Source organism: Equus asinus, chromosome 21, assembly GCF_041296235.1.
Source record: "Equus asinus isolate D_3611 breed Donkey chromosome 21, EquAss-T2T_v2, whole genome shotgun sequence".
In the NCBI taxonomy this organism is placed as follows: Eukaryota; Metazoa; Chordata; class Mammalia; order Perissodactyla; family Equidae; genus Equus; species Equus asinus.
The window spans coordinates 67,973,296-67,988,733 of NC_091810.1; the positions used below are offsets into that span (position 1 = coordinate 67,973,296).

The window sequence follows — 15,438 nt, forward strand, 5'->3', positions numbered from 1 at the left end:
TAGGCTGTTTTTCAAAAATGTGCCATTTCTACTTTGGTGGGAATGTTAACCAGTTGAACTATTGATGCTTAAAGTGCATACCTACTAACGAAAAAGAGTAGCTGTGTTTTACAGACATATTTCTGTAAGCTCTAGACCCGTATAATACAAGAGAGTGAAGCACATCTTTTTTCTACCTCCTTTGCTCTGACACAGATAGGTTTTTTAAATTATTTCTATTTGTGTTTGACTAAAACAATATTATGTCACATTGTTTCCTTAATAATTTAAAAATTATGAAAAATTATGAAACATAAACGTTTATAGTAATGGTTTGGGAAAAAAGTGTGTTAATTAATGTTGCTAATTTTGTTTAAAGAGGACTAAAATACATCAGTAATAGTAAAATTGTTAGCTAAACCTGGGCAACTCAGGAAAAAAGTTTAGTGATTGTGTTTTTAACATACGTATGAATGTATGACTCTTGAGTATAAAGTTCTATTTTACTACTTTGGTTAAATTGGAATTATTGCTTAATGCTGTTTTCACTTTGGCTTCCTTAACTCACCTTCTTTTGTAGAGTTAACATATATAGTGGACATAAGTGATGTGAATTGATTTACTGTAATATTAGTCCATGTCTGCATATTTATTAAATTTTCTTTAGAAGAGTTATTGACAGTTTGGGGCCATTTACATCATCAGCATAGATGCAAAAACAGATGGTTTTGTTGTTAAGATGTCTAAAGCTATCATGTTGACCATGCTGTACTCCTACTATTTTGGCACAAGGTAAGTTTATAACATAATCATGAAGCTAAAATGATTGTTGTTGATTGATTTTCTAACACCAAGAGCAGAACATGCATATATATGTGAGCAATTCACAGTTCTGTTGTGATTCTTAATAGGAAAAACTTTTCCTAAAGGGCACATTGAATTAGCCCAGTTTCAGGCTTGACTTTATGTCAGTGAAACCGATCAGATCTTTGGACCTTTAAACAATTTACGTTATAGCACCGTTTTCATGTAGTACATTTCTTAGACCCGCAGTTTATCGTACCATCCAATTTTAAAAAATTTACTGATTCACATGTATTTTTTTAATTTAAAACAGAATATGCTGGAGTATTTTAAGTATTGTCAGTGAATGCTAAAGTTTACCCATAAAAGAGTGATTAATTTCTATTAATACTATAGAACACATTAATGCATATGAGAAAATTTGGGTTACTACCTATGAGTTATTCTACTTTTGAGTAAAAAAAAATCTTTATTTTTCTCTATCTTAAAGCAAAATTGTTTTTCTGCATATTATAAAAGTCATACTTTTTAAAGTATTGCGGGCAAATTTGGACTGTTGGTTGCGTTATCAAATCACAAACACTGGTACCAGCCCCATCCACTTAGATGACCTCATCTGCAACTCATGCTCCATTCCAATAGTTCACTCTGTATCTCCAGCCTAGGAGAATAAAACAGCCACACTGACAGAGCCCAGCAATCGGGAAGCGAGTTTGGACCGAGATGTCAGGAGACACAGTTGGTCCAGTCAGTTGTGAGTCATAACTTGAGTATTTGTTGCTCAGAATAGGTAAACCACTGAAATGTGTGAATGATTTATTTATTAAAAAGATCAGATTATATTAGTGTATTTTCATTTACTTAAAATTTTCTTTACCTTTCTTGGATGGGAAGGAACATTCTGGAAATTATGTATAACCAACAAACATAGCCCTGTATTGCCTAAATGTTGTAGAAAAAAATTATCAGAGAGGGGAGAATTTTGTCAAAACCTGAGTATGCCCCCAGGACTATATCTAGCATGTGAACATCATTTTCCATGTGCTATGGAAGAACAAAGGGTAAGGACTATAATTTTAGAGTGTTGAGCGTCTGTATTATAATATGATCTTGCATATGTGGTACTCCTAAAATGTGGGCTTCCAGGTTCATATTGTGGTAATAGAACAGTATTTAGTGCACCTCCAAACTCTTGTAGAATAAGTAAGGATGGAACCATTTCAAGTTAACACTGTTAAAAAAGTTCTCTTGTTGTATCTTTTAATATCAACTAGATTGTGTAAATAATTTATTTTATACATATTCTTTAAGTTAAATAATAGACTAGTTCTCTGCCAATAGAAATGAAAAGTTAGGAATTCCTATATTGCATGGATGAAAATATTAACAGTGATTAACATGGAATCAATGAATGAATAGTCATTTTAAACATGTTAATTATTTTTGCTCTATTTCTCTAAATTTAGTCACTTAGAGATTACCGTTGCACAAATTTGGCCATATCTGAGAACTATGTGTACTACTATTTTCCTAATGTATTTCTCTAGTTTGACTTACTCTTTCAACTTAAATTTATTTATTTCCACATAAATGGAAAGCCAGTACAGTATCACTTACCATAAATACATGGCAACTGTAAAAATAAATGCAAAAAGCAAGACAACATTATTAAATTCTAAGTAGATATTGTTATCTGGTTATCCTGAGGAATATTTTCTTTGTTATGAAAGAACATTAACTAATATTTGAAAAATGATGATGACATATTTGCTCCATACTGAAACTTAAGCCTTGATATAATCAGTAGAAAGAAAAGAAAATTGGAAAAGAAATATGTTTCATACTCGATCCACTTGCAATGTAAATTATGCTGTTATTGTAAGTGCCCTATGCCTCAGGAAACTCAGTTGTTTAAAAATAATTGATTGGTTCTGTTGTCTCTGTGGAGTCAAATGAATTAATCAACCAACCGAATATTTTGAATGGGGGAAAAAATCTAGGATCTGTTATATATAAAAAAGAAACAGTCCTTTCTTGTTGAGGTAGGGGAATGGCACTGTTTATTTGTGAAAGTTAAATCATACCAAAACATATCATGAGAAATGTATTCTTTGTCAAGTATGTAGAATACATTTTAATGTTGTGGATGCTATTAGTGTGGATCAAATGTAAATCTTTGGGAGCGTCAGTCAAACCCGAATTTAAAGTGCAAATGTATTGTCAACTAAGAGTATGAACTAATTTGACTGCATTAACACTGACATTTTCCCCTCTCCTGCTCAGCTTTTCATTTTTCAGCAGCTAACACCCAGGCACTGAGCCGATGTATGGGAATTCTTAAGCTCTGCATTTTGAATAGAAATTGTTACTTCTTGATTTCTGGGTTCTTAATTATGTTTTCTTACTAGATGACTGAGAATCTATTTTTATACTTGTCTTTTGTTTATAAAGGTCAGGTCTAAATAAAGTAGTCAATGTTTCATCAAAATATTCCAGAAAGCACAGCTAATATTCTAGTTGTCCTTATTATGAGCAGCTTCAGTAGCTTGCTTTCACGTTAGTTATTGACATGAGGTACTTAATACTAAATTTCGCAATTGCCAAAGTGATTTTGAGTACATGCTTCTCTCATTTTATTGCACAGCAATTCTTTTAGCATATAAAAATGTGCTTGCCAGATTTTAATCAAAACTTTTATCATACTAGTCTATACCATGCAATTTGGCATATAATTATGTACTTTTCTATGTTGTCTATTGGCATTTGGGTATATTGATTAGATTTCCTGACCAGATTGTAAGCACCTTTGCATACATCTTGAGTATTTCCTCTGAGGTCAGTCCCTTGAAAACTGCTTATTGAGTAATTAATGCAGGCCTAACACTGTATAAACCCTTGTTTATCTTTGCTATTGGGAGCAACTGCTTAAGTAATCTTACCATCACCTAAAAGAGTAGGGAAACAATGGTATTTTAGTGTTAGACTTCAGAATGGGGAAGAGGTGGGAGACAACAGATTTTCTTAAGCAATGATGATTTACTTCCTAATTCTTCATGCCAAGAGAGGCATTGAGAGAGTGTGGACCAGGCTCCTGGAGGATGCTGCCTGGAGATGTAGACTTTTTAAATATTCTTTGTAGGATAATGTCTTTCCAAAGAGATACTCAGACTCGCAAAAGTTATTGATGGTACCAATACAAGACCAAGTGAAAACTGCAAATTGCCTGTTAAATGGTGCACTGGGATTTCTGCCCTGGGGGAAAGGCTAAATGGAAGGAGGGGAAGAAAGCTACACTGCCCTCTGGTAGGAATAAAGGGAGGTCAGTGTGGCTTGGGTGGATTGTAGCATAGTGTACAGAATAACTGAGTCAATCAAGAAAGGCAAAGCTCTTAAATTCCAAATACCGTTATTAATGCTTTTTAATGGAATTTAAAAAATAGTTTCAGGGGCCGGCCCTGGCCAAGTGGTTAAGTTTGAACACTCCACTTCAGTGGCCCAGGGTTTCACTGGTTCGGATCCTGGGCATGGACATGGCACTGCTCAGCAAGCCATTCTGAGGCAGTGTCCCACATAGCACAACCAGAGGCACTCACAACTAGAATATACAACTACGTACTGGGGGGGCTTTGCAGAGAAGAAGAAAAAAAGAAAGAAGATTGGCAACAGATGTTAGTGCAGGTATCAATCTTTAGGAAAAAAAGGTTTCAGTGTTTACAACTTACTTTGAATTGTTGTCACACAATAGTTTGAATATTGAGGATCGTCACAGGTGAGTCAATAGTTTGAGAAAGAGACTGGGCTACTTGTCTGCCCTCCAGTACAGTTAAGATCTCACCTATTCTTTTTTTTTAAATTATTTTTTGCTGAGGAAGATTAGCCCTGAGTTAACATTTGTGCCAATATTTATTTTGTATGTGGGTCACCACCACAGCATGGCTGAGGAGAGGTATAGGTCTATACTCTGGATCTGAACCCGCGAACACAGGCTGCCAAAACAAAGCATGCTGAATTTAAACACCAGGCCACAGGGCCAGCCCCAAACCTCACCCATTCTTAACTGATATTGCTCACTATGGATTCCCTGGATTATCTGAGATGTTTTAGATAGTACATAAATTAAAAATTTTATTTATATAACTACTTATTTTTTTTACTCTATTGGAGTGCAAAAGCACAATTCTTAATGTTATTTTTTAGCAAGTGTCCTAGTTTTATTTAACTCATTGATGGAACCAGATAGAGGATGAAAGAGCTGGTTCCAAGAGCATTTGAAAACAGGGATTTATATAGTTAGTCAAGAAAGAAAAGCTGAAATAACATTGCTAAATTAAGCTGGTGAAATTTCTATAGGGCAATAAAATCATATACTGTTTTGATTAACTTCTTAATTAGACTATAAAGTCGTACCAATTTCTGCAGGTTCATTGCTAACGTTAAAGGCTGTGTACTGCCCGCTCCTTTATCAGTGCGAATTTTTAGTTAAATATACTGGGACATCACCTGAGAGTATTAGATTAGGATCAGGTGGGGTTATAGAAAATGCTCTCGCGTGATGTCAGAGAATCAAGCAATGATCATTTTGCCTATTTTGCATGGTTTCGATAATTTTTTCTTGAGCAGAGTATTGAATGGGGAGGGTCTGATCTTTTCTTTCTGTTCTTTTTAGTTTGATTGGTTAACCTTTGCATCTATAGTGCTGAGCATAGCGTGTTTTCCACCCCACAATATTTTCTTTTTAAGAATTCTGGGCTTCATCAAGGAAGTTGACTTGCAGAGAAAAATAGTTCCCACTAGGAGGAATAAAGGGAGCCAGAGTGACTTGGTTAGTCCTTGTAGCACAGCCTAAGAAATAACTAAGTCATTGGAGAAAATTCAGGCTGTATGGACTAGACCAAATGCATATGCTATTTTTAGGCCACAAATTCAGGAACAAAAATCTAACTTTTTATATTTTCCCAACACTGAAACTTAATTTTTATATTAAGCTTCCATTCCACACATCAGAAAACATAATCAGTTAGCCTAAAGGTAAATTTCAGTGTGTTGGTGATTTCTTTATCCTATCAGGCTTAAGATCAGGCACCATGAGGATTGCCCTTCTCCTCTTCTTCCCTGGGTAGTATTTTTGTTCCAAGGGCTTCCTTGGCATACTGGTACTGAGGCTTTGAAACCAGCTGTGCTGATATCTGATCTGATTATCCGTGTGGTTACCCTTCCACACTGGCATCCAAACAAGTGGCCCAGCCACACCTGACTTCCAGTTCCCAGGCCGCGTCTCCACCCATGGCTGTGTCCCCTGGAATGAAGGCAAGACCTCTGTGGGGCAAGCTCTCTTGCTCTGTCAGCTCCCCTTCTCAGAGGCCTGGGAAAGTTGGCCTGCTCTTCCCGGCCTCTCTGTGCCCGGAGACTGGAGATCTCGGCAGAACCTCTTTGTCTGTGACACGCCAGGAAGCTTTCTCTACTGTCCCACCCCACCCCATGCCACACAGTGCAGGGAACCTCTGCGTGCCTAGGGCCGCTCAGAGTTCCCCAGGGGAGCTAGCGTGCCGCCTTACCACTCTTGAATCCTCAGACTTAAAGACAGTTCCACCATCCAGTTCTCCCTCCTTCCTGCCCCACCCCAGACTTTGCCCTAAGTGAGCTGGAAGTGGAGTCTCTTCTGAGACTTTCTTTTCTTCTTGTCTCTTCATCCTCCCTTCTCAGAGAAACTTTGTTTTATCCAGGGGGACCAGGAATAAGAGTTTGTTCAACAACAGGTCTTTTGAATCTCTCTGCCTTCTGTTTTGACTACCGCTTTTTAAAGCCCAGGAATGTCCTCTCTGTGCCCTGGTTCCTCTCTGCCACCCCCTCTGGGGGCATTGCCAGCCTCACGCTCTGCTGCTTGATGATGGGAGGCTCATCAGGTCAAAAGTAAGTGTGGGAAATAATACAGTAGTAAATTCTCCACACGGCATCTTACCGTGTATGTTATGTAATCATTTCTAGGGACTTCGACTTTAAAAATCATGAGATTCTGTTTTATATTTTGAGGAAATGACTAAAGAGATAGTACACTTGGAATTGAGGGAAACCCTAATCTTCACACACACACACAAACGAAGCCTGAAGAGGAAGTGTGCTGCACTACGTCAAGGTGATTCAGCCGGAATTCAGGGGGGTAGGGCTTCAAAGCAGCCCTGCTTCTTTGGGCTCAAAGGGCTTGTTTCTGAAGGTTCAGATGAAAGTGGGGAAAGGACCCAGCCCCTCGGGAGGTGAAAGGAACTGAGGCTCTGATGCAGCTTCCTGCCATCCTGTGGGAGATTCCACGGGGCTGTGGCTTTCGGGGGGACAAGGCCTAGATGGTCACATTCCTTCCTAATAATCTCTACCTGATTGTGGAGCTCTCTGTTGGCCTGTGTTGGGAAGGATTCCATGCCCAAGTCCCCCCGTCATCATCTTCTCTCTCACGACCCTCTCCCTTTCCATGGGACGACGTTCTCCCAATGAATCAAGTCCAAGCCTCGGCAGCCTCCTTGGCTCCTGCTCCCCACAGACAGTCACCACATGCTAGTCCAAGCCAGTCTCTCTGACTTCAGCTCCAGACCTCTTCTCATAAGATGACCTTTCCTGAAATACGGTCTCCCTCATGGCTCCTCGCCATTGTATATGATCCCTGGCCACCTCTTCAGCTATACCCAATCCCATAAATAAACCTTTTTATTGGACTGTACTGCACAGATAAACTGGACACTTCGCTGTTCTCCAGATGTGGCCCTCACTTACCCGATTCTTGTCCTTTGCTGGAACTGTTCCTTCTACTCAGAAGCTGCTATTCAAATATACCTCGCCTCACACCAAATCGGTGTCCTGTGCCTATTAAAGGCCCACTCATTCTTCATAGTCTTCTCAAATGAAACCTTTGCATCAACTCTCTATCCCCCATCCGGTGATTCTGAGTGAACTTCCCATGAACTCCTTCTGAGTACAGCATCCTTTCTCTAATTTCTGGTGCCTTCCATACTGCTGGGCATGGGGGTCGACTGCTGAACATTTGTAGATCTGAACTACAATTCAGTTACTTTATTGCATTTTCCAAAAGTAAGGGAAAACGGTGAGAGTGAGTCTGTTCACTATACTTAAATTTAAAAGGTTGTATTGTCTTTCAACAGGGCAGTTGATCCAATATAGAGAAGCCCATGTATGTTTTGGCCACATTCATAAAGGGAAAATAATTTTTACTTCTTTAAAGAGCCCCTACTAGAAACTTTCTCTTCTCCAGTTGTCTAAAATTTCCTGACTCTTAGCAGAGGGAATTCAGAAAAAAAGTGGGTTGATACTATATCTTGGTCAACTGGAAGAATACAGTGCAATCCATCTTTTGTTCAATTTGTAGTAATTAACAGCTTCAGGGCTTGTGTTGTGAATTGTAGTTTCAAAGACTGGTTATAGAGCATAAATCAAATCTGTAAGCACAAGGGATGTGCAACTAACTTGGCTATTGTAATGTACCGTGATGTCTTAAGCAGAATGTAGTGCACTGCACACGCTACAAAGACCTAATGCTTCCAGTTTATTACATGTATATGATTTCCAAAAATATTCAATCCAAAGGTATAGGTAGAACACTGTGTTAAAAGCAGCAACCCTTTTAAGAAGAGAAATAGTGTTTCAGGTCTGGGAGGAGTGTAGATATTCTTTTGTATTTGCGGTAACCAGAGGACTTGTTCATGATTTCATGGCCTCCTAGTGATGAATTAGGAGGAGAATTGGAACCCCCCTCAACACCTGTCTAGACTGAGTCAGTGTCGTCTTTCAGGGCTCACCTGGTTTCATATCCCAGCATTCACTTGCTCTGCAGTCTTAGTTGGGCAATTAACTTAATCTGTCTCTCTCTTTTTTTTTTTTTCAGTGAGGAAGATTGGCCCTGAGGTACCATCTGTTGCCCATCTTCCTCTTTTTACTTGAGGAAGATTGTCCCTGAACTAATGTCTGTGCCCATCTTCCTCTATTTTTGTATGTGGGATGCTGCCACAGCCTGACTTGACAAGCAGTGTGTAGGTCTGAGCCCAGGATTCAAACCTGTGAACCCAAGGCTGCCAAAACAGAGCGCACAAACTTAACCACTATGCCACCAGGCCAGCCCTTAATCTCAGTCTCTTTATCTGTAAAATGGGGACCAAAAAACTACACTTCAGAATAGTTGTGAGGATTAGATGAGACTAAATATGTAAAACCCTTCCCAGTGTCTCACCCAAGTCTGTGCTAAAAAAGCACTGGTCTTTCTCCAGGTCCTCCTGCCTTCCACTCCAGAGGGGAAAAATAGCTGGTTAGTGTCATGCTTGCCACAGAGTAAGCTAGCAAATATAATTTTTTTTGACACTGTTAAGTAAATTGCCTCTTATAAGAAATTTTGCAGTTTCATTCTAAGTTTTAAAAAAGTAATTAAATTCACTATTTTAATAAAACTATAAAAGGAATACAAAGTATTACAATTTTAAACTTTGATTTTATTTAAATTTTGACATCGAATACTATCCATATTTTGTAGGAGGAACCACATAGATATGAGTCATGGGCAAACTATGTATGACTGACATTAAAATATGATCAGCTTCCGTGATGGCTTTTTAAAGAAACATTGTTTTAATAAAAATATTCTTAGGACAAAATTGTCAGTGTAAATGTGTGTTGCATTTTTTATGAATAGTTAGGAAGTGTAGTATTTTCAGTGCGCTAATCTGAAAGGTTTATTGAGAGAGAATGCTTTAAAGCTCCAAACGCTTTGGCTAACATTTGCCATGAACTGGGTAGTTCTTGATATTTAAGTAAAGAATAAAAATTTAAAGAGATATCTATTTGAATTTTTCTCATTTTTGTTTTCCTAAAATTATTAAGAGCTAAATAAATGTACCTTTTTGGAGTGGGGAAAATATTAAAAATTGTGAGATTTTGATTAGGTGGAATAGGAGGAATAATAGCTCTCATACCCAGGATTAGCTGAAGTTGATTTGCACGTGTTACAGCCAGACACTCCTCCCATCGTTCCCAGTCTCGCTCCCTTTTTCTCCCCAAAGCTAACTCATGTGATTACTCACTCACATCTCAGTAGTCCTGCCAGAGCCCTCCAGGAGTGCTGAACTGGTTATGGGACTCTGTCTTGCCATGATACAGCAGCAGCAGGTAACTGAGAGACTATTCTGGTAGTACCTGAGACTAAGTTACCTTTATTCTAGGTGACAAGGGTGGGAAATGCCCTTTAAATTGAAAAGAAGTAACAGATTATGTGGAAGGACTTTTAACATATAAAATACAATAAAGGGATTAGTATTCAGCCTATGTAAAGAGCATTTACAAATCAATAAGAAAAAAAGAAGCATGGGACACAAACCGGAAATTCACCAAAGAAGTGCAATAACTTCACCAGATTTCAGATAAACACAAAGTAAAACAAAATCTGATTGACAAAACTGAAAAGCTTGATAATGTATAGTCCTAATTAAGGTGTAGCAAAATGGATTCTCTTCTGGTCAGAGTGCAAATTGATTCAGCCACTTTAAAACGTATTTCTTAAAATAAGAAATATGTATATCTGAGGTCCCAGCTATTTAATTTCTCCTTGTCTACCCTAAAAGATGTCTCGTATTTATGCACAATGAGGCATGCACAGCTATACTCACTGCAGCATCATTTATAATCATGAGAACTTGAAAGCAAACTAAGTGCCCATCAAGGCAGAAGTGGCTAAGTAAACTGTGATGTGTGCAGAGCGTGTAGTACTATTCAATACTGGTTATAAAGAATGGGCTAGAACTGTGTGTATCAACAAAAAAGAATCTCCATGACACAGAAAAAATTGTAAAACAGCCTTATGATGTGTTTGTTTATTTAAAAAAGGAGAAAGAAAGAAAGGCTGAGGTAATACTATCGACTTTCTACAATAGTAACTTTCAAACTCTTTTGGAAATGACCTTCAATAAGAAACACATTTTTTATCTCAACTGAGTGAACTTTTGCTACATGCAATGAGCTCTGACATTTTTCTATCCTTTTCCATTTCATTCCATCCCATTCTGTCCCATTTTTCAAAATGTTGGCCATGACCCATTAAACTGATTTCAGGACTCAACCACAGTTTGGAAAACACTGTTTTGAAGGTACACACTTATGTATGTAAATGGATAGGAAAGTGACTGGAAGGCAACACACCAAGCTGATGTCAGAGGTTACTTCTGGGGAGGCGGCTGACGGGTAGTGGTTCCAGGGAGCCCTGAGCCTCTTCTGTGATACTTAACTTCGTTTTTATGTTTTGTTTGCTTGTTTTACAAGGGGCACAATGAAACATTTTTAAATTTATTTTTTAGAGAGTAAGCAATCAAAACTATTTTCAAAAGTCAGTGATTTACTGGAATTGAGAGAGTAATGGTCAAAGAGTCTTAAGAAAAATAATTTTAAGTTACGGTGCATAATTGGCTAGCTCAGAAGACAGGCATTCTAGCTAACTGTCTCTGTTTTTATATTTAGGGTCACAGATGAGCACATTCTTGTGGCAAGGTAGAGTCAAACCTGTGTGATATCCCACTCCAAATGTCATCACAAATCTAAGACCTCTCTGCCATGCTGTGAGATTTTAACTCATTACCTATGAATGTTAAGTCCACACGTCAAAAACATGAAGTAGTCCACCCTAAAGAGATCAAAAACCAAGCACTCAAATTTCAGAAAATGCAGTTACTGTTCCTGTAGCAACAGCCACTCAGCCACGTTACGTGGTCTCTAGTATTTGATATGGGTCTAGACAGTTATGTTTTAACAATTATCTCTGTACGAAGCACCATGCTAGAAAATATGACATATGTACACTTGGCCATCTCTACAGGCTGGAGCAGATACCTCTAGAAGCTCTCTGTTTCCTATTTTAGAGCCACCTTAATTCTTCTCATTTACCTTCACATTTTTACCATAAGGGTAATTTATTAAACCTCATCTTAATGGTCAAGTAATTGATGCTTGAAAGGAATTAGACACAGTGCCTCGGAGAGATGGATCCTTATATTTCAAACATTTACACAAGATATCAAGTGCAGACAAACTAGAACTAGATTACTTCCTGTGTGAATTTCTCCACTAACTCTGTAAAGAAACCTGTAAGGAAAACATTTCTTTAAATGTTATATTTATTTTCTCTTTTGTGTTTTGTGTCCTAAAGATAAACTTTCATATACTTATGATAAAACAAGTTGAATCTTTTAATGACTACATTAAATTTTCTCTTTAAATATTTTGAAAACATTTTCTATGGTAAAATATGCAAGCTTCCTTAGAAAGTATTTACATAAGAATCATATTTCAAAATCTTAGCTGTTGCTAAAACAATGATTGTATTCAAATTTAATTTCGTGTAGGCTCAAGGTTGTATGGAGGGAAGAAAAGAGGGACTTTGGAACTTTTCTTTTAAAAAAGGAAACTGGCAAGAGAAGTATTATTGCAGAAAGCACACGATAGGTTAAGGGATGCAAGGGAAAGAGCGGGAGGGTGGGAGAGGATAGCATACATCCGTGTCTATGAAGTCTCTCTTCCATTTTCTCCACTATGGAGCTGAGGGTGGAGGAGGCAGAGGTGGCCTTGTGGCTAATCTAGGGGTCAAGGCCATTCCTTTAAATAGCTTTCTATTTCTCAAAGTTAAGAATGGACCACTTGTGGCTAGGACATGTGAAGTTGGGAAAGAAGCTCCTGTGCAGTTTGACACGAAGCTAGCCTGAAACTGGAAGTGGTGTGTCTCTGTGATGGGGATTTAGGATGAATTATAAATGTGTGCTATTTAGACCTGGAGAGAAATCCAGGTAAAAGTTATAATTTGTACTGCTCAAGGGTTTGAAAGTTAGCTTTTATTACTTAGAAGTTTTTGGGTTTTTTGCTCTGTAAGATTGTCTAATTCAGTGTTTGCATTTAGCAGTTTTAATAAAATTAGTCTTAAAATATGTTTTTGAGGGCATTACAAATTTAAAATTGAAAAGCATGATTGCTTGTTGACTGCTTGGCTTTTCAATGGCTGCAGTATCTAAGGCACCACTGACTCCTGCTGGCAGCCTGATATAATTGCAGGCAAAATATCTAAGCAGTAAATAGTCTTTCAGATGTTGTGATAGGTAATGTCATTATGTTACTTAGACATCTGAGAGGTAAAAGGAAGGAATTGTGCAGCCCATATCATAAAATATTGGAGTGTTATAGGGTCTCTGCATATTGTCTCATTGGTAGGATGAGGGTCTTTGCCCTAAAAATTTTTTTTTTTCAGAAGTTGACCCCATTTGCCACTAATATCACTTTTGAAAGAGAAAACTAGGGTCTTGACTAACTGCAGAATTTATCATCCACAGCGTCTGCAGGGATTGCTGTGTCCCAGAGGAAAGTACGTCAGATCAGTGATCCCATTCAGCAGATCTTAATTCAGCTGCACAAAATCATCTACATCACACAGGTCAGTGTGCTGGGTTTTTATTTCCCTTTCATCTCAAGTACAGGTGTTGGCGGCAATATTGCTGAAGAACTGCTTTGTGCAACTTCCAACTTGAGTCAATGCTGTTCTTATCTTCTCCAACAACATATATTTAGGAACACTTTGGCTTAGCAGCAGAGCTGGGAGGGTAGTAGCTTAAAAAAAAAGCAAATATGTCAGATTTTCCCTATGCCTCGTAACCTGCTCTTTCACTATTAATGCCCAACCAAAACCAAACTTCAACACAGATGGCCCTTCAGTGTGGGGGTGAAAGTGGGGACACTGTTGGGCTTCTGAAGCAGCTCACTACAGGGAAGAAGGAAAAGTAGTGCCAACTTCCTAACCCTGAGGATGCTGAGTTAAAGCCAGAACCTCACAGAGAAATGAAAATAAAAGCACACAAAATCCAGGATTGTCAAAACTTCCTATATCTAAATCTCAGTGACTCCTAGGCACTGGGGAAGCAATCGCTGTTTAAAAATTGCAATTATTTATTTACAGAAATCTATCTAATGATAGCAACTTGAATGTTTAGTTACCCAAGGTACGCACTATTATTAAGAGAAGAAATTTTTGGAGATAAAGAAGGACAAGAAAGTAACTATGATTTTGAAGTTTAAGATTCTATGTTGTATGCAGTTCATTCATTTGTTTGACATAATTATTAGGTGCTTATTATGTGCCAATCACCACCCTAGGCACTTGAGATATATCAGTGAGAGAACACATAAACATTCACTCACCCTAAGATCCAGAGAACCAATGTGGGGATTCCGTCAGCTGCCAATTGTGACAATTTCAATTATACATTCAAGTACCAGAAAGAAATAGCACCAGGTCAATGGAACAACTGGGCCCATTGTAAGGCAAACTTGAGCTAATATACCTACCTTCCCCAAAAGCAAACAAAAACTCATTTTGATTGGTGTGCCATAGTGGCCATGTTAGACTCTAGGAATTAGTGTCAGTTAGCAAACAGTGTCCAGTATTCCCTGAAAGCTTGTCTATGTCCTCCTCCCCAGTGAACAGGCACTCCAGTAAATGGCTGCAGATCTCTTTGGAGGAAAATTTATAGTTTGTACTTGTAGCAATGTTTTAGGGCCCTTCCTCAAGGGATCCCAACTTTCTCACTAATCAAGGGACTTTGGATCTTTGAATTGACTAGGTCTGGAAGCTCTGTGAGAGGCTCTGAGTCTCTACTGTGGCTATGACTCAAGTCAAATTTTGTCTACCAGACCTCGAGTTTCTTTTCTGTTATGTAGACTAAAGAATACTCTAGTAGCTTGGCCACCTATTTTCTTTCCAGGAACACCCTAATCAATTAACAACTACCAAAGATCTCTGTGGGCCAAGGCATTCTAGTTAACAGTACATCCCTGCTGCCATTTATGATAAATGCTCCCAACCTGTCACTGGTGGTCAAGTGTTGCCACTTGACCTCTGCTCCTCTGGGATCACATGATCCCCACTGGAATCATGTAATTTCAGGGTCGTGCCTGGCCTACATAGGAGAAAAACCAGAGAGATTTTCAAGGATGCCGGTGCTCCCCTCTCCAGTGTATTTCTCGATGCCTTAGTGAAAGGAGTGCCTTGTGAGTGTCCTCTCTGAACATAATTGGGGGCTGAGTGTGCAAGTCACACATGGTAAATCCACCCCAATGTTCCTTTCTCTCCAAGCCTTTGAACTCCCTCCTCCACATGCCAGGGAACCTCTGACATTTTACGCTCATTAAATGCTAGCCACCTTTGAGTCCAAGTTTTAGTACACCAACCAATTAAGTTGCCACCTCGAGCTGTGTAAACTAGCACATTAAATCTAGAATCTCTAGTAAGTGCAGGAATTCAGCCTGAACTAGTGCCGTATTTCACCCTTCTTGGCCTAACACCCTCAGCATCCACTCCTGCACGTGTTCCACGTTCTCTGAGTTACTGCTCATAAGTAATAGCTATGTCTTGCAGTTCTTTTGATGTATAAACTATTTCCTCCTGGGTTATAGTGTAAACCAGTTCCCTGGATCATGTTAAGATATTACCCTAATTATGGACTTGACCCTCATTGTTGTGGGTATTAAGAGGAATAAGCATCCCTTTTTAAGGTAACACCCCTCATCTGACCACATGAAGTTAGTATAGAGTTTCAAGCAAAGAAAGCCTTGTCTCATCAGACACAGGGTGACAAA

At 38.5% G+C, this 15,438-nt stretch overlaps 1 protein-coding gene across 7 annotated transcripts in view; it reads left to right on the forward strand.

Moving 5' to 3' along the window:
* Positions 1-15,438, forward strand: part of NEK10 (NIMA related kinase 10) — a 214,473-nt gene that overhangs the window by 170,404 nt on the left and 28,631 nt on the right. For 4 of the 7 annotated variants that reach the window (XM_044754603.2, XM_014840925.3, XM_070492811.1 and 1 more), the window contains one exon: positions 13,140-13,240. In XM_044754603.2, the coding sequence (XP_044610538.2) occupies positions 13,140-13,240 (101 nt within the window). Of the gene's footprint in view, positions 1-11,283; positions 11,314-13,139; positions 13,241-15,438 lie in introns of all 7 variants that reach the window. The other 3 variants (XM_044754604.2, XM_014840923.3, XM_070492810.1) reach the window with 1 other exon arrangement.